The 20,404-nt window shown below is 43.1% G+C and overlaps 1 protein-coding gene across 2 annotated transcripts in view; it reads right to left on the reverse strand.

Annotated features, from left to right (window-relative positions):
• The window catches only part of Net1 (neuroepithelial cell transforming 1), a 33,384-nt gene that overhangs the window by 5,898 nt on the left and 7,082 nt on the right, over positions 1-20,404 (reverse strand). The window contains exons 3-4 of one of the 2 annotated variants that reach the window (XM_021215199.2): positions 16,903-16,962; positions 247-354 (exon numbers count right to left, since the gene is read on the reverse strand). In XM_021215199.2, coding sequence (XP_021070858.1) covers positions 247-354; positions 16,903-16,962 — 168 coding nt within the window. Of the gene's footprint in view, positions 1-246; positions 355-4,605; positions 4,896-16,902; positions 16,963-20,404 lie in introns of those variants that run through there. The other variant, XM_021215201.1, reaches the window with a different exon arrangement.

The raw sequence follows: 20,404 nt of genomic DNA on the forward strand, positions 1-20,404 counted from the left end.
AATATATAAAGCAATCATTTAAGTTTTAACCTAAGAGTCGTTGTGGGGACTGTAGAGGGTCTAAGAGGAGCCTCTGACAAAGGATCCTAAGGAACACGGCTTATACAAACGCTACTCTAGCCGACTCCAAACCAAACACCATGTATAACAACGCAAACATGTTTGTACAGCTCAAAGGAAAACAAATCTTAGGCATCCATAAAACATGCCCTAGTACACCCCTCCCTCCCTCCCTCTTTTTTTTACCTGTATGGTTTGACCAAAGCGCCTGACTGCTCCATTTCTTACGGGAGAGATTAAGTTTGCCAAGGATGTGACCCGAGCTAGAGGCCGAACTCTCTTATTGCTTGGCTCCTGGGAAAACAAAACCAGATTATGATAAATATGTGTTGAGGTGTAATGATTTCATACAAGCCCAGACAACGTTAAACTGCTTACAAAACAGTGTTTGTACAAGACATGGAGACAGAACTAAAAAAATGATTGTTTTTGACGCTAAACTAGACCACCACCAAGTAAGAGCAGCTTAGGAAAACCAATGTTTCGTCTCTGTCCCAGTGTTGTGTATTTCCACTTTTAACTACTTTAGTTGGAGAATAACCTTTGAGCATGTCTAATACTGAAATGGGTCAAAAACTGCTCAAGCCAAGGCAGGAGGGGAGGTTCAAAGGACTCCTAGGCTCTGACAGGCCTAGAATCCTGGCTCCAGCTCTTGTAATGGCATAGTCAGGGCCTCTCTTGTCAGGGCTAAGAAGCAGTACAACTTTTAAAACAGCAATAGCATAGCAAACAAGCACTTAGCATCCTTGGGTCTCAGAGCTTCCCAAAGCCAGTATGAACTACATAGGACACACTGTCCAGAGACTTTCGAGGTCTTTCTGCATTCCAAATCAAGTGATTCTACAAGAGGAGCATACAATGTTACACTGTTTGCATCTGGTGCCTTTAACAAGGCTCACGCGTAATGAAATGTGAGACAAATGGTGAGAATTTGGAAGGCTATCACCCAGGCTGGACGTGGTGGTGCACAGCTTTAATCCTAACACTGGGAGGCAGAGTCAGGTAGAGCTCATTGAGTTCGAGGCAAAAGGACTACATAGTGACCCTGTCTCAAAAACAGATCACCATTCAATTAAAAGGTAACAGAAAAGCATTCTTCCCCCTAAAATTCTGACAAGACCAAATTACTTTAAAAGAGAGGGGCAAGGAAACCAAATAAAAATAACCCTCGTATAATTTAAGAACAAAGGGGGGGGAGGACAAAGTTAGGAAGCTTAAATGAGTCCCACAGCCCACGAAGCATCTCAGCTCCCGAGTGTGCACATACAGGCACCAGAAGGAACCTCAAGGACTCAAGGACTTCAAAGAGAATCCAAACTCTGGAGGCGGTAAGAGACAGGGTTGTAAAGTACTCCCTCCCTCCTCCAAATAACTAACTGCGAAGCAAAACTTAAACTATAAACCACAAGGAGCTAAACCAGAAGCCTTTGAGACCCGCAGTAAAATGGCATATGCCATCTGACAGGGGCCTTCTGCACTCATCTGTGCAGACTGAGTGACACACGCGTGTGCAGGGGCAGCTAGAGGCATTCCTTTCCATTTAGTAAAGACAGCACAAAGGGTCTCCTGTTTGAATGGAGATAGAATTACCTCACAAAGCAAGATATGCCAACATGACCTAGAAGCACAGCAGCTGCCCGACTCTCTGTGCTTTGGAAGCAGAGGTTAGCACCTCTTCCTTGTTCCAAGCATAAAAGTTTCACTTCCTAGTAAATCACCAAATATTTAATCTCCATTTGAAGGTCTTCAGAGAGGTGCACCTCCCAGTGAGTTAGAAAGTAAAAGTCAGTTTACCTAACAAGACATTTTGATATTATTATATTAAATAAAATCGACAAATTCTCGCCTTTTAAGATTAGTTAATGTAAAACTACTAAATTCTTGGCAATTAAAAACTATGTTATGTTTAAAATGAAAGAGAAATGATTATGGTTGGACTAAGCAGGTCCCGTGAGTATCAGTTAGGCACCCTCTCACTAGAGACCTAGAACATGTAGACTTAGGTAACTAAGTGTCTATCTAAAAGCACTTGTATGACACTAATATAAATTTTGTGTATGCATTTCTTCAGGATGCACTTGGTGGCTAAATACATTCACAGTTCTTTAAAAATAACTACAATATCACTTCTTTATAAAGCATATCACTATTCAATAGTCAAGTCTAACATGTTTGGTAAGAAAGCATAGTGTGTGTACTTGGCAGGTTTAAATAGAGGACTGCCAGTAGTTCTAGGCTAGCCTGACCTAGCCTGGGCTACCCAGTGTGAACTGAAAAAAAAAAAAAAAAAGCAAAAGCAAAACCAAACCAAATTAAAAAAAAAACAAAAAACCTAAACTAAACCAAACCAATCCAAAATATACAAACCAAAATGGCAAACACGGTGGAACAACCATTTGGGAACTCCTTTTCAAATAATGAAAATTTTTAATGAAAGGTAAAAACATATCACTGGAAATGGCCTACTGTCAATTGGATACAAACACTAGTTGAAGAAAAGATCATACATAATTTTATTTTATTTTTGGTGGAGAAGTGAAATGGATTAGGCACTTAAGAGTCAGCCAAAAGGTAGGGGCAAAACCTGCATCTTTGGGACTATGAATTACAGTCTGAGCTAGGTAAATGATGTAAATACAAATGATGTATAAGCAGAGCAGTCCTTCTACAGGTCCGTCCAAGAGAACTCCTTCAGTTCTCTGGTTTATTAAGGACATGAGCATCTGCACCAGAAGACCTTTGTTACACCCACATGCACCTCTCCCTGACAGGACTCAGCAGTGATATTTGGACATGATGAAAGTACACACCCACACTCCCCCCGCAGGCAGACACCTACCCCCCCCAAGGCCAGGCTTAATTATATAATGGTGGTGACTTGCTTATGGAGCTGGAAGGTTGTTACAGTGCACACAAGGATCCATAGACACTGACACCAGTCCCCCCTAAAGACAAGCAGGGAACCTGGGAGAATAAACAGGAATGCTAACAAGGCTTAATCTCCATCAACTTCTATTGTAACAGGCAACCTTTTATGAGGGCTAAGGTTCGCTGGAAGGGGCAAAGCCACTCTCAGGAGTCTATGTTGTTTACTTAGGTTAATCTTTAATCAGACTATCTAGTTCAGCTGGCCAGAGCATCCGTCCTATTGGGAAATCTGCCTGACCCTGCTGGGCTTTGAGACCTCAATTTGAGTTCACCTCCACTAATTCTGTGTCCTAAAATATTTCCAGAGTATCTATAAGAAAATTACATCTACTTTCAAGCTAGCTTTCCTAGGATGTATCTTATTTATAAACACAGCAGCCTGGATGAAACCCTTTGGTGAATTTAGATTTTTGTAACCTTTTCCCCCAATGATGTCATTACAAGGCATATTTTAGGGTCAGTCAAATCATGATACTTTAAAGGTCAGTCTGTGTCTCGGTTTTATTCCTTTTGCTCAAATATAATCGCTCACTTGGCAACAACTTCCAGAAACAGAAAAACAAGAATAAAAAAAGGTTTTTTTTTTGAGAAAGATAAAGACAAGTTTTGATTACAAACTATTTTTCCTTAGGTAGTGAGGGCTGTGTTGCTAGTTCTGAAGCAGGGACTCTGATCCTAGTGATTTGATGCTCCAAGTAAAGGGGCCAGGAAAATAGCCCATGTCTCATCCGACAGAAAACGCTCACCCGAGAGGGCCTGAGAGATACCTACCTACCTTGGGGGTTTTCATTCACAGCCTTGTGAAGAAGCACTCTCTTACTGATTTTATAAAATGTAAGAAAAAGTGAACCCAAAGAAATAACAAAATTCAGTATCAACCCCCAAATAAAGGCACATTTCCTGACAACGGCACCCCAATGTATGTATAACAAGCTGTCTCCTTGAGGCCTGAGATTAAACTGCTCATTTTAAAAAGGGACAATTACATATATTTTTCGTAAAAAACCATCACTATCTTCAAAAGATTTGGTAGGCTGAACCCATAACCATTTCTACCACGGGAGAGACCCGGCAGCAGGACACACCGCAGCACCAATCAACCGCCAAGATTACAAAAAATTGCATGAAATATTTTTTTTTCCATAAATGTTCATAAAGACTTTAGAAAGCCAGGCAGGCAGTGTTCCCCGGGCTCAAATCCCCTTTCAGAAGGAAAAAGGGCACGACAAGCCTAACTACACAGGGAATGAAAAATGAACACGCATCCCAGGTCAGACTTTACTTGTTCACCAGCACCAAGAGGAAAATATTTTTATTTTTCTTTCCTTTCTTAAAACAGTCCCCAAGACTTAGTAATGCAAGTTAGGAAAAAAAAAAAAGCCCAACCATATCGAACACGAGACATTTAAAATGTCCTTTGTATGTAACTTTTCACAATTTAGCTATGCTATATTTAAAAAAATGCTTAAGCTTAGACCACAGTTCCTAAACACATTTCAGCCTTGCTTATAATAGTTATACATTTTAGGATGGTATACGATTAAAAATTTGAAAGTGAGATTTTAAAGTCTTAGAAGTTCTGCGGAGTTGGAAAACATTCCTTCGGTCTGCTCTTACCTCCTGCTCCCTGAAGGGCTGGTTATTAACATCTAAGACTCGGATCGTCCTTTTAATGGGCAGGAGACCTCCGATCTCATCATGCGCCACCATGCTTTACAAGTGTCCCTTCAAATCTTTCAGGCTAGTCCACATGCGAGTCAGCCCTGCAGGGCAACGCCGCCAAGGCGCCGGGCTTTTCTTCTGAGTGCTCAGCCTGGCCCGGCAGCCATGCGCCCATGCCTCCCGCTCGCGGTGGAGCTCTGCTTCTGCAAAGGCAGCGAGCACGCACGCAGACCTCAGGAGTCCGGGGCGGGGCCAGGAGCCACGTGACTCCCGATAACCGCCGAGGGGCGCACCTAGGCTGCTCCGCGAGAGCCGGGAGCTGAGCTAAGCCGGTCCCTCAATAAAAAGGCGCTGGAACTTGCACAGGAAGAGCTGAAGCCCCGGGAGGCCGAGTGAACGCCGGAGGAACCTACCTCAGTGACTTCTCTAGCACTTAGTTACTGACAGAGACCCTCTAAAATTTAGAGAGTTCTCTAAAATTAGTGCCTTGGAAAGGGCTGAGTATGGGTTAAAAAAACTACACAGCAAAGACTTCTGGGTTAAAAAATGATGTAGTAAAGAAGAGCCTAGTTCCCCATCAGCACTGGCTTTCGCACAACTGTAAACTTACCTGCCTCTTAAAACAAGGTTCCTATGGGGGCCGAAGGAGTCAGGGGGGAGAGGCGTATATGAGAATGCCACAGTACATCTGTTACTTTGTGCACAGAAAAACTAAAGTAGTTCTTGCTCCCCCCCCCCGCCCCCTTTTATACAGTCAAGGACTGAGAGGGAACCACAGTGAGCACCTTCAGTTCACTCCATTTCTGCTGGGCGGTCCGGTCCTGGGAAAAGCTAGCCTGGCCTAGTTCAAATCTTCAGGCTCAGTGTGCCGGTCACCAGACACTTAACAACTTGGCGTGAGACATTTATGTCATAAAAACGCACGGCAGGATCCTTCCCTAAACTTATCTTGATGTGGTCTTAATAGGGCCAATAGACCTGCTTACAAAGCCTTGCATTATAAAAGGGAAGGACAGCCCCACCCCCTGGGAAAGTCACCCGGGAGAGGCCAGTTGCCGACTTTTCCAAAACTTTCCTTTATGGAAGGGCACTATTTCTCAAGTTAGGACCCAAGATAAAGCGGCGGACTTCCTCCCTGATTTGTTTTGCATAGTAGGCTCATCTTAACAGTGTGCAGATATGATATGCTGGTAAACTGGAAAGCTACAGTGAAGTATTTACAAGCATAAAATCAGCCCTGTATGAAAAAGGCACAACTCTAGATCCTTGGGTGATAAAATGTAGGCTTTGTAGCTGGGATCCTAGTGTGTAACGGCAGGCTATATATGAGAGGGATAAAAGCTTTTGCAAGTTCCAAGTAAGCCGTGCAGTTAGCAAGTGCCACTCTGGGCTACCCTCCTGTCTGACACACGGGTGGGAAAGCTCACAGGGAAAAGTCTAAAGGTAGTGCTTCCCTGAGCCTCCAACGCCACGCTGCTTCACCCAGGACTGAGTAAGAGCGCAAGGATAGGAGACAGAGTCCTTCCTACAAGGCCGCAGGCTGATGACCATGCAGGCACCTGGCTGCTAACGTGGGGCTGGAGGCGCTGAAGGTTAGAAGGTGACTGGGAAACCAGGCAGATCTCACAAGGCTTAAGGTACCAAGAGCTTGAGGACACATGCAATGTGTCAACGATTTTAAACATCTGAGCAACTGTTTCACAAGTAGAATAATGATTATGCAAGAAAATACTGAATTTCCTTTTGATACACTGCATCTCAAGCAAGAAGACACAAGTGAAGCCACTCGCCAGATGTGGAGTCATTTGGGAGGATGTGGAGAAGATATCTGCATGGATTTTCTTTGGAAAAAGCTGAATGAAAACACAGTCCAAGGGGTAAATACTGGAGGAATGACCACCAGGGGAAAGAGATTCTGCAAACAAAAGAGAGAGAAAGCAAGAAGGAGGGGAAGAGGGAAGGGAATAGATCTTTACTGAGCATCTCAGATCTGTCAGCAGGGACAGAGGTAAATCCTGGCAAGGGGGAGGGAGAATCAGTGGGAAACAGTGAGATGAGACTAAAGCATGATTTACCACCGTACACTGTACAGTCTAGCACCATCTTGTCCAGGAAGGGCCATGGCTATGTCTGTGACTACACATTCAGGCCACCACAAAGGTCTCAGGACGATGCATCTTGCTGTTTTGAACTTTGAACTTTTTGGGTGGTAAAGATTGCTCTATGCTGTCAATCATTCCCTGGCTACACCTGGCTACCATGTGATGCGTTTGGCTTTAAAGCTGACGACTCTTTGTATAAGCAGCTGCTATACGGCTTTACTTGGAGGCACGTGGAGATCATGGACTTTCGGGCAAGATCAAAGGTTCTTTGAGGTAATACAAATAAATAGTGTAGGCCAGCAGGACCCGCTGAGACATCTGGTCCAGTTAGTCGCCTCAGTTAAAAACCAACGCAAGCGAGGCCAACACCATGGCCACAGACAGTCTCAGCAGGGAAGAGAGAATGGAGTGCAGTGGAGTTAGGAAAGAGGCTGCCATGGGTCTCTTACCCAACATCTTCTTGAAACTGTTTTTCCACTTAGCTCTGTGTGAAGTATGGCCAAGATAAGGAGGGGAAAGGATAGTTTTCATTTCCCTCTTTCAGCTGGGACCCCAGAGGGAAAGGCTGATGTCTCAAGCAGAAAGTCCATGTATGTGAAGCAAGCTGGATCTGGCATAATGGACCAGTTAAAACCAAACCAACAGCAAACAAACACAACAGACCTTTGGCTGACCACCACTAAACTCTTAGTTTCATTTTAAATGTGTAGGTTTGTGGTCTAACCTCGAACAAGGCAACTAGATAACGTCCCAAAGGCACAATGTGGACATGTCCACGTTCAGCTGGCACAGACTATCGACCCATGCTCTTTAGTTTACTCAAGGGGAAACTTCAAGGGAGAGGTGAAGAACAGGAGGGGACTCTGTGTTACAGCTCCAAGCAAGTAACTTTATTTAATAATGCTACAAAATACCACTGCTATCACCTTAAAGATGGAGAAAGATGGGAATTTAAGAAACTTGTCCAAAGGTGCTGGTGACTCCGTGCCTGGAAAGAGTTGAAAGTGTTTAACTTTGTTGTGGTATATCTTTCAGACAAGAGAACAGGCATAAATGTTTTGGTAACCTACACAGTGCCTAGAAAACACTAGAACTAGGTTCAGGAGAACTAGATTTCAAATCTAAATCTCCTGAGTCCCGTGCTGATGTTCATTTAGTAATTGTTAATGTCTTATAGAGGAGACCACGGGCAAAGGCTGGGACTTCAGGTGACTTACAATAACAGGATAGGCACAGAGGCGATTCTAGTTGGTTAACGTTAGGAGAGGCCTTATTCCAACCAGTGGTCATGCCTGATGAGGCTCTCAACAGCAAGTTTTCCTAGCTCTTGACTGGTGGCACCATGGAGGTTGAATTTCCACTGTGTGGGGAATAAGATGTGAAAAATTAAAACTTATCCTTCACTTATCTAAAAATAGCACAGCTTGGTAAACAGAATCAAGTTTCTGATAAAAGTACTGGTTTGCAAGGCCCAGCCTTAATTCTAGAACCTTTGTTCTGCCCTGATGGAAGAGCAAGAGAAAGGTCACACTGTGTCCTCTGTCTACCAAAAGGGGACTGTTAGGCTGTCCTTTTCCTAAGGTGTAAACTCAACCTTGAAAGTAAACACCACTTTTTGCTGTAGGTACTGTTCCCTTTTATCAGGTAAGTTGGCAAGGCAGCTCAGGACTGCGGAAGACCAAGTTCTCTGCTGCCCTCTACAGGAGATACTGTGAAATGCAGGGGCAACCTGCTTTTCTCAACATGGTAATCACGTTTGTTTAGGTTGCTATATAGATGATCACATAAACACGTTTTTCATTTGAAGAAAAACATAGATGACAATTAAAATTTATACCTCTGACCCTTATGTAGTTAGTTAATAAAGTAAACATTTATTTAAATATTGGGTAGTGCATGAAACCCATTCCACAGATCATAAATACTTCAGGACCATTTCTAAATACAAGGAACTGTTCTATTTTTAAAACACTAGAGTTAAAAAATCACAAACATGTATTATTTTCCTACTAAAATAGATAAGTTATAAATAACATTTAAAGTGTCACTAAAAAAGGAAGCACCAATAAAGAAATGGGAACTTTTGAGAAACCTACTACTAACAAAAAAGGGCAGATGCATTACGAAAGAAATGGATTTGTTTTTTAAAAAGTCACTGATTTAAAAAGTGCGTGTATTCAAGCTTTAGTAAGCACTTTGGTTTAAAAAGAGCTTAGCTGAGATCAATTAAGTGCTATTGAACAAGAGTACAAAAGATGATGTGTGCATCTTGTTCTTTGTAAAAATAACACAAATGCCAGATAAAATGGGTACCGCTGTTTGCGGTGACTTTGTCTCAAATACACATGATAATAACAATTTCCAGTACAGTGTTAGTTCCTATCTTGAAATATTTATTATTATTGTTATTATGATGATGATGATGATGTGTGTGTGATATGTATGTGAGCAGATATGATTCAGAGGATGGCTTTAGGGCCTGGTTCTCTCCTTCCACTGTGGGTTCTGGGGATCAGACTCTGGGTGTTTGACCTGTGTGGCCAATGCCTTTACCTCCTGTGTCATCTTGCCACGCCACATCTCTTCTGATGCACTAGGATGTTGGATTCCTCCCATTTTCTCTGAACCTAAACCGGCACAGGTTGCTGCGTCTTCAGCACTCTGCCCTCTCCTCACTCTGAGTTCAGCCCCTGCTCCCGCACTGCACCATGCCTCACCTGCACTGCACCGTGCCTCACCTGCACTGCACCGTGCCTCACCTGCACTGTACCGCGCCTCACCTGCACTGTACCGCGCCTCACCTGCACTGTACCGCGCCTCACCTGCACTGCACTGCGCCTCACCTGCACTGCACCATGCTTCACCTGCACTGCACCACGCCTCACCTGCACTGCACCGCGCCTCACCTGCACTGCACCACGTCTCACTTGCACTGTACCGCGCCTCACCTGCACTGCACCATGCCTCACTTGCACTGCACTGCGCCTCACCTGCACTGCACCATGCCTCACTTGCACTGCACGGCGCCTCACCTGCACTGCACCATGCCTCACTTGCACTGCACGGCGCCTCACCTGCACTGCATTGCTTGCCTTCCACTGTGCTCATTAACTGCTGCTGTGTGTGGAACAGGCGACACACAGGGCATCTCTGACTAAGAGCCCATAGGAGCTGGTGGGTAATAAGTTCCCCTCTTTAGAGTCTCCTGAGGAAACAACTCCACGGTGAATTTTACATGGCTCTTCTGTGTGTCCCAGCAAGAACAGCTCTGCCTAGGGTGGAAGTTGCCTTAATTACACACATCACATGTTCAACCTCCCATTTCACTGTCCATCTATTACCTGAGAACACATCTCAAGATAGGCCATCTGTCAGTGAGAGCTCATTCCATGGTGGGATCCCAGGCTTGGTCATCTACACTGTGACTGGCCTTACAGACAGGACACGCAGGGTTTCTGCAATTGAATCACTCAGCGCCACAATGGTGGAGAGGACGGTAGGGCTGGATTGAGATAATGCAGGGCAAGGCAGCAGCTTTATAAAAAGTGCTGACAAACAGGGGAAAACTGTAGTTTTAAAGAACTGATTTACATTTTAAATTTTAATTAATTTTTATTAATAAAATTAATTTTTACCATTAATCTTTAAAAATCCTGAAAAATATTCAGCAGATCCTTCTTAATGTTTTCTGAATCGTGGTGGCAACTGCCAACTTCAGCATCCTTGTCGTCTGAGTCCTTACATTTACGCTAAGATCTGAAGTAGTACTGCATGCTAGGAACAGATAGACACTGAGAACAGCCATTAGCAAGGAGCAGACTATGGGCATGGTGGCCTCCTCCATGCACACTCAACTCATGAGAGCTTCTTGTAGGGCTGTGGCGAAGGACAGTGAATCATGGTAAACGGGTGTGGTGCTTCTTACTCTGTCTACTGGACAGACGCTCACCCTCACTGGATCAGATCCTTTGGCATCTGCTCTAGGACTATTAATCTGGTCTGTGTTCTTGGAACCTTCATTGGATGACCACAAGAAGCAGTTAGTTTATGAGGGAAGGATAGCAGTCCATATTCTCTTTCATGTTCTAAGATTAACTGTCTTGTTGCTTGCCACAGACTTTGCAATGACCCCGATAGTCCGTAAAACATTATGTTAGTCTTAGAAAACAGGAAGTGTTCTGGATGCCTTAGGAAATCAAATACATGCCACGAAAATCCAGAGGTTACCACACTGGGGAAATTTTAATAGAGCGAATGGCTGGAGGCTTTCTGGACTCCTTTGAAGGACAGGCAGCCCTAAATTGCACCCACCAGTCCTAGAACACAGCAGCAGGCAGGGACCAACAGTTTTTGAGGGAGCATTCTGCTGCATCCGGGAACTCTTTGATCCGATAAGGGGACAGACTGAGGTTTGGGTGGGACTCAAGAGAAATAAATCTCTGTAGCAGACCGAGATTTAAGCTACCTGCTTTGCACAACTGATCCAGTCTGATGAGTTAATGACAGATAAGAATGCTGTGTGATACCTCTGGAACAGTTGCAGAATGCAGAGCCCTAGGATGCTAGAACAAGGTTAATGCCTCCCATGATAGAAAACTGCTGCTTAAAACAGCTTCTGGTGTGCTGGAGAACCAAATAAGGACTCGGCACCCTCTTAGAAATAGCATGTTGTGACATCAGAGCTGCCCCATATGAGCAGTGTCAGGCAGAGTGAAATTAAAGATAGGGCAAGTGTCAGAGCAACCTATGATATGATGGAAATGGGCCAACTGGAATCATGCTTGAGCAAGAGTACAGGACACCAGTAAATTATGTTAATCTATGAACCCGACCGCCACGTTACCTGGTATACTGACACTTTAACTGTAATGGATGGTAGGGCAGCCATTCTCTACAACTAATTGACAGAATATAAATGGATTAGCTTCACACACTGCTGTGAGGAGAAAATGGACCACTACCACATTGTGTACATTGAGACAATTTCCTAAGAGATGGGTTAAAAAATATATGTCCAGGAGACAGAGCGATAAGGTGCACACTCAGCAGTTTATTCCATGGGATGGGGGTTGTGGGGAGGGAAAGACGAGGCACAAGAGCAGAGTTTTACAGGCTCCTGAGCAGTAGCAAACACTTTAGCTAATTGGTCAGGGGTCTGAGGAGCCATATTGAAAAGCTAGAAATAGGAATCTGTGAAATAGACATATGGAATGCATGACAGTGGTCACAAAATAAAAAGAGGCCTCTGTTTCATGTTAATCAGAGCTAGGGAGGAGGAGGACTGTGTAACAGAAAAACTTAGCTTTTCTAGGTCCCAGGTCTGATGCAGTGATCCATAATGCTAAAAACTGGATGCGGCACCCCGCAAGCAGGAGCATTAACTTATTCCCTTAGTAAGGATAATGTCTCCCAGGTCTGTCTGCGCTATAGCATGTGTCCTAAGTGCTTTCATCTTTAGTTTTGAATAATGTTCTTCTGTGTGTATATGTCATTTAGTTATCCTTTCTATTGCTCAGTAAGGTGTGGGATTCATGCTACTGGATCCACTCTGTTAGTATCTTCTTGTTGAGATGCTACGAATGATATTTATAAGATTCTGGCTTATAGTTTTTCTTGTACCTCCTTTAGCTTTGGTATCAAGGTGATTCTGGCTTCAGAATTAATTAGGGAGCAGTCCCTTTTACTTTCAGTTGTTTTTGTTTTGTTCCTGGAGAGTCCGGGGGCATAGTAATTCTTGAAACATTGAGCATAATTTAACCAGTGAAACTGTTCAGGGCTCCTGGCTCATTGTTTGCCAGTCACAGGCGTATCCAGCTTTTCTCAGTGCTGTGTGGGTTGGTATGTCTCTAGGCACCTGTCACTTGTCTAGGTGGGCCAACATATTGGTGGCGTTTCCCACGGTGCTACTTTAACAACACTTTACTTTTATAGAGTTGGAGGAATGTTCTTTTCCTGTAGTTATCATTTTTGTCATTTGGGCCTTCCTTTTTCCTTGCTCAAGCTATACAAAAGTTTGTCAGTTCCATTAAACTTTTCCAAGAAATGCATTTTGGTTTTACTGTTTTTCTCTGTAGTTTTGTAATTGCACTCTCTATTCTCCTGCCCACCTTTTCATGCCCACCTTTCCTTTTGCTAGACCCTTAAAGTGAAGTTAGGTGGTGGCCATAAACTTGCCATTCTCCTGCCTCTGCTGTTCTGGAACCCGGGCTGTGCCACCAGGGCCAGCTGTGCTCGCCTTCTCCAGTGCCTTCGAGCTTTACAGTCCCTGTCATCTGTCCTTCAATGCACTGCTGTGGTATAAAAGGTGTACTCTTTCACATACTTGGTGGATTTTCTATTTTTCCCTTGTTAATTGTTTCCTTGTTTTATTTTATTAAGACCAGAAAAAAACAGTCTGTGTTATTTCAGTCTTGTAAAGTTTATTAAGGCTTGTTTTCCAGTCTAACACATGGGGGAAAATGTTCTTTGTGCATTTGAGGAAAACGTGGATTCTGCTATTGCTGGATCAGATCCAAGTGGGTTAAGTGCTGTTTACTGATTTCTTTACTGATTTCTTTACTGATTTTTTTGTTTGGTTACTTATGCCGAAGTTGGGAAAAATCTAAAAAGTCATACAATTCACAGTAAATAAGAATGCAGTTATGTGCTTGTTATCACAAGCTGATGGCAAACTATGAAGCTATAATATTTTTAGAAGGTAAATGCACAGAATTAGCAAACTGAAAGTTTCAACACATTAAATAGCTGGTTACTTTTAAAGTTTTTTCGTGGTTAGAAAAATGTTCCTGTATATTAAAAAGCACAATACAAATTAAAAAGGAATAAATATATACCTAGCAGTCTAAGCTAATCTACACTCAGACACTGTGGGCACAGCAATGGTTTCTTAGAACATTACACTTAGCTTTTTATTTTTGACTAAGAACCACAATTTTCTTGTATCTATCTCTGGTTCTCGTTATGTTCATCACTGGCACCAGCAGCTGGCTTTACTTTATGGAACTTGTCACCGAGAAATAATATTTGCTACTTTACAAGACAGTAGGTAAAGATCAGCTATATCAAAAGGCAGATGGCAGGCACAAGCCATTTGCCAACCGAGACTGGCTAAAGCACTAGCCTGCTTTTTGTTTTTTCGTAACAGGGTTTCTCTGTATAGCCCTGACTGTCCTGGAACTCACTTTGTAGACCAGGCTGGCCTCAAACTCAGAAATCAGCTTGCCTCTGCCTCCCAAGTGCTGGGATTAAAGGCGTGCGCCACCACTGCCCGGCAATCACTAGCTTTCTCATGCCAGCCACATACAACTACTACCTTCAATAGTTCATATGTGTGCCTAGGAAGGTTACCAAATTACTTACCATGGCTCCAAAAGGTCACTTATGAAAAGAGGTGTTTCCAGTGTTAAGTTGCAAGCTGCCAAATCATTATTTTCATTCTTGATACCTTAAAAAATTAATCCTGATGCCTTAAAAATAATTTCTCATTTGTGTATTATTTCATTATACTTAATCCAAAAATGGCAGTGTATACCAATGCTTAGAATGTAATCTCTGCTACACTTTTAAACTGTTCAAAGAGCTGAGTTCCCTACACATGAACATTACAAAAAGAACTAAACACTCAGTTAAGAATATGTTTTGAAGCCTTCTGTTTTTTGTTTGTTTGTTTATTTGGTTGGTTTTTTTGTTTTTTGTTTTTTTAATTACCTCTTTACTTAAAGAACCCTTTCATGGGGCCTGCAGAAAGAATGGAAATAGGCAACCTTGGGAGGTAGGAGGTGGGGGTGGGGGTACCCTCTAGAATGTACCAGAGACTTGGAAGGTGAGAGACTCTTAGGACTCAAAGGGGGCCTTAGATGAAATGCCCTACAGTGGGGAGAGGGAACTTGTAGAGCCCACCTTCAGTAGAAAGATATGACATCAAGTGGAGGGATGGGGTTGCCATACCAATGTCAAAAACTCTGACCCAGAATTGTTCCTGTCTGAAAGAACTGCAGGGACACAAATGGAGAACAGCTTGAGGGACAGGAGGTCCAGTGACAGCCCAAATCGGGATCCAGCTCAAGGGAAGACTCCAAGGCCTGGCACTATTACTGATGCTGTAGTGTGCTTACAGACAGGAGCCGAGCATGGCTGTCCTCTGAGAGGCCCAACAGGCAGCTGAGTCAGATGCAGATACTTACACCCAACCAATGGACAGAAACCAGAGACCCCTGTGGTTGAATTAGGGAAAAGCTGGAAGAAGCTGAGGAGGAGGGTGACCCCATAAGAAGACCAGCAGTCTCGACTAACCTGAATCCCTGAGATCTCTCAGACACTGAGCCACCAACCCCAGCACACACCAGCTGATATGAGGTCCCTGACACATATACAGCAGAGGACTGCCTGGTCTGGCCTCAGTGAGAGAAGATGCACCTAATCCTCTAAAGACTTGAGGGGAGTGGGGAGGTCTGGTGGGGTAGGGTTGGGAGGGATGACAACATCCTCTTGGAGACGGGGTGGGGGGTTGAGGGGAGGAAATATGGGATGAGGAACAATCAGAGCACAGACTGGGAGCGGGATAAAGACTGAACTGTAAAAAAAAGATTAAAGAATAGTATTGTTCACCCTACAGCCTGTCTTAATAACAAAATCAATGGCCACGTTTGACATCATGTCAAAAGACAAAGGCAAGTTTATAGCTAGTAGCAATATAGAGAAATGCACCAACAGGTACCCCTTATATGAACTATTTTACATATGATACACATGCGCAAACGCGCGCTAATGTGGTATGATTTTACCTGAAGAAACAGTGATAGGACAAAATAGGCAACAATTTCTAATATGAAAATTCAACTACTATCAGTATGAAATTCTAAATACAAGATATCCAAAATCAAAACCCATAACCCAAAGATCACACTATCTACCCAAGGACCCTGGTCTTCCTTCATTCATCTGCCCTCTACTGCTTGATACATCCGTCTGCCAAGTGTTTCTCTGATTATCTACTACACATCAGGGTATGTGGCTAGGTTACTGACCATTTTATGATAAATAAAGGAATCAGGTCTCGGCAATAGGACAGACATAAATAATACACACTGGTTTCATTAGAAAGGCAAGTGCGGGGAGCTGCTGGAAGAAGAGCACGTTTAGTGTGTTTCCTAGAGAGCATCGCAAAATGCCATATTCTAACCCAGAGGTTTTCTATTCTGACTACTTAAAAAAATGGTGTGGACAGAGAAAAAGGAAGCCCACCCTGCAAAAGTGGATGGCTATTCCTAGGCCCTGTGCCACTGCCTACCTCATGCCCCAGCATTCACCAACTGACAAAACCTGGTTAATTCCAAGGACTCGAGTTCTGGCTTAAGAACAGTTTTAATAAGAGTACCCAAGTATTTTACATAATTTTTAATGCTTTACTACAGGCCACATGTTTGAGGCCAGCTGACTTGTAGGCTTGCTTAGGTTTTGTTTTAAAGGAAACAAAACAAAACCCCAACTGGCCCAGTATTTAATGTTTGGGAGATTTTTACATAGAAGTTTTGATTCCTATGAGTCTTGAGCACACCAGCAGGCCAGAGCACTGGGTTGTCTGGGAAGGGCACGGTGCTCTTACAACCAGCCCTTTTTGTTTGCATACATCATGGCCTTGGCTATTTACTAACACAGCTTATCACTGTTTTGAGAATGGTTTTCCTCTTACTCTTAACAGGAAGTAGAACCACAAAAAGAGGGTGTCTTATGGGTCTCTTTCTGTGAAAAGACACCATGACCAAGGCAGTCTGAGAGAAAAGACAGACAGACAGACAGACAGACAGAGAGAGAGAGAGAGAGAGAGAGAGAGAGAGAGAGAGAGAGAGAGAGAGAGAGAGAGACTGAGACTGGTATGGGGTTTTGCGACTCCAAAGCTCACCTCCTAATCCTTCCAAACTGTTCATCAACTGGGGACCAAGCATGAGAATCTATGAGCCTGTGGGGACCACTCTCATTCACACCATCACAGAGGGAATCTGTAGCCAATCCTGTTCAGTTTTGTACTTAAAAAAAACAACAACAAAAAACAAAAAAAGGAATGACACCTTTCCCCTTCCCAAACTCAACGCTCATTGTTCCCACAGCTAGGAATAAAATGTTTGTACTTTAACATGGGAGCAGGGCTTACCTTCAAATCAAGGCTGCTAAGGCTTACAACATCATCATCTTTCTCTCTTCGTTTTCTTTTCTGTAAGGAAAAAAAAAAGATTTGGCTCATACATAAAACTATGTTACTGTATCAAACAAAGATTTCATTCAGCTGGTAAAGCCCCTGAGGAGCTGGGCAGCTAATACTGATAGCTGCTCTTTCATTGGACAGGGCTTCTGGTCCCAGCACCTATGTCAGCAGCTCACACTCTCCTGGGGATCCAATGCCTTCTTCTCACCTCCATGGGCACCTGAACACTCACAAGAACATACATAAATAAGACAAATATTCCTTAAAAAAAAAAAAACAACAACATTATTTTGAATAGGGAGATTCACAAATTGTCTCTGGAATAGGCATGACCTAAACAGTCCCCTCTGACTTGCAGAAGTGACTCTACATCACTAAAAACCTTACTCATGTGGCATTTGCAGACTCTAACTCTTAATTAAGGTATGAGCCATGTGAACTGGTATAAGAGGAAAATATTTTAAGCAGAAATGCAGCGGGTTTCTAAAAAAGAACTTAATGTTTATCAAGGGGTGAGGGAAATCCTTTTCTCAACGCCTAAATTCATTTATTGCCTAAGCAGGATTTATGAAATGCAAGAGGACCTGCCATGTCCTGGAATAGTCTGAGCAATCACTCAGCTCTGCTTGCTGCCAGGGCTAGCATAACCTAGTACATAGTTCCTAATCAACACTGAACAAACACCCTGAAGTGCATTTTATCTTTCCATACCTCAACATAACAACACAGTCTACCTCTTGCAAATACCCAAAACTGACCATCAAAGGCTCTTTTCTAGTTCTTGACCCCAGGAGAAGGGCTTGGAGTACAATTAGAACTGAGCAGAGTAGTTAAAAGAGGAAGGAAAAACGCCTGGGTAGAAGGAGGAGGAATGAAAGAACAAGCCAGAAAGCAGAACAGACAAAGCAAGCCACTGTGAAAATGAAAGTTCTGTGAAGTAGAAAAGCTAGCTAATCCCCCTGCCCAGGCCTCACCTGCACAAAGGAGAAACATAAGTAGGGGAAAAAAAACTCAAGTTCAAATCCTACAAAAATCACCCCGTGGGAGCTGGAGAGATAGCTCAGCTGTTAGGAGCACTTGTTGCTCTTGCAGGGACCCAGGTTTGATTCCCAGCACCCACACAATGATTTACAACCACCCATAACTCTACTTCCAGTGAGTCCAATACCCTCTTTTGACCTCCATGGGCACCAAGCAGGAATGTGGTGCACATACACACATGCAAGCAAAGCACTCATAAATCGAAATGAATAAATTTATATATATTAAATATATTAAAATAAATTAATGTATATTAAAAAATTATAAACAACCCCCCAATCCAAAATTATTCCCAGAAAGAAACAAAAACAAACAAACAAACAAACCCCAAACCCACTACTAGGGAATGAAGGCACACTAGAAAGAAACATTCCAGCAGCTACAGCTGTAACACAGCGTTCCCAACTGTACTTAAAAGGCACTGAGAAAATGAGGTAGTAATGAAGGAATACTGTAAGTCAGTCCTGAGAAGAAACTCCAAAACCAAAGTGACAGATTGTAAGCAATCTTCACTGACTGGAAGGTCACGTTAACTGGACGGTGGTGGTGGGAGGCAGAGGCAGGCAGATCTCTGTGGGTTTGAGGCTACCTGGTCTGCAGAGCAAGTTCCAGGACAGCCAGGGCTACACACAGAAAACATGCCTTGAAAATCTAGGGGGAAAAAAGGGGGCTATGTTTAAAAAAAAAACCAAAACATGACTTTGCAAGGCCAGCTAACCTTAACTTCTAAATATTTCTGTGTGGGGAACCTGTATATTAGCTAGCCAACAACTTGCAATGGAGTGCTGACATGGGTTAGGAGAGACTGAGATGGACAGACCTGCATAGGAAGGAGAGGAGGAGAGAACTCACAAGGGGAGACTGTGGGGAAAGAGGGAACACAGGATCTGTGAGCACACATGACACACATGACCATTTGCACTGGTGCTCACAGGAGCAGAGACAGCTGACAGGATCTGAGACGGTGGACCACTGCTCCTTTCAAATACATTGAGCCTTCATTTCCATCTCTCTGGAAGTTAGCTGTTAGTACGCAGCATGTGGACATGGAATCAGCTGTTAGTACAAAGTGCATGCTCATACAATCAGCTGCCTCCTCCCACTCTAACCGGATCTGCCCAGAGCCCTGTGCTCTTATCAGACCGGGAGATAGAGTAAATTCTCAATCGTGTGGGCTGTGGTCTGCAGACTGCTCAAGAATGGAAGGCTTGGTCCTGGAACAAGCAGTGCTGGGGGTTGGTGGGTGGGGCTTGTTAGGAAACAGCTGCATCATGAGGGTCCTACCTTCATCAATGACTACTCCAGCTGTGGAAGGAGGGTCCTAGCTGGAGAAAGCAGGTCTGTGGGAGGTGCCCTGGAAATGCAGACTTTCTGGCCCCTCCTGCCTTTCCTGTTTCCTACCCACCACAAGGTGAGGAGATTTGCTCCTCCAGGTCTTTCTGTTCAATATGGCCCAGAAATAACGGAGTTGTCAACACTGGCTGAAACCCCGGAAACTGACAAACCAACGTTTCCTCCTTTCAGGGACTTGTTATAGTTAAGAAAAGGGACGAAGGTATGGGATCATTTTCTGGATTCTCAGTTTTGTTTCTTGATCTACTTACCAAACGTGTGTCTATCTCACACCACGTCTTAATCACTAACAGCAGTTACATGATTCCTAATCTATACACTTGTGGTCTGGGTCTCCTCCTTCCATGAGAACTGTAGAACGGGGACCAGGAAACCCTACTCAGATCTCTTTTAAAGCCACACAAAATGTGGAGTAATTCAGAGGAAAGTGTCTTTTTTTTTTTTTTTTAAATGACAGTCTTTTCTTGTCTGAAGAGAGAGTACCTCTCCACTCAACCAGGTCCTCTATGTTCTTCAACGCTTTCAGGATTTCCCTATAAATGTTGCACACATCTTTTCAAGGACTTATTTCTATTATATTTGATACTATTTCCACAATAAAAATATTTCAAATGAGTGTACAAATTGTGCTAAAATCATGAAACTTTCATTGTAACACTGGATAAATGATACATGTAATGGGTAAAAAAGTATTGGGATGCCCAACAGAAAAATGAAATGCAGAACAGAATACAGATTAATCATGTTTTGTTGATTCCATCTAAACATCCAGCCATACAAATAACACTTGGCAAAACTGAAAATGAGTCATTTTTTGTTATTTTCCTTAAATAAGAAAAACAACAAAAATATCATGATTTATTTATATGTGCACTGCGGTATACTAAGTTTTAAGTACCAAAAAAAAAAAAAAAATCAATTTTCTTCATCATATCACAGAAATTAAATGCCTCTGTAAAATCTTATCCTAGGTTTGGAGAGATGGCTCAGTGGTTCAGAGCACTACTGGCGCTTACAGAACACAAGTGTGATTCCCAGCATTGACATGGCACCTAAC

The sequence above is a fragment of the Mus pahari genome, chromosome 16, assembly GCF_900095145.1.
Source record: "Mus pahari chromosome 16, PAHARI_EIJ_v1.1, whole genome shotgun sequence".
In the NCBI taxonomy this organism is placed as follows: Eukaryota; Metazoa; Chordata; class Mammalia; order Rodentia; family Muridae; genus Mus; species Mus pahari.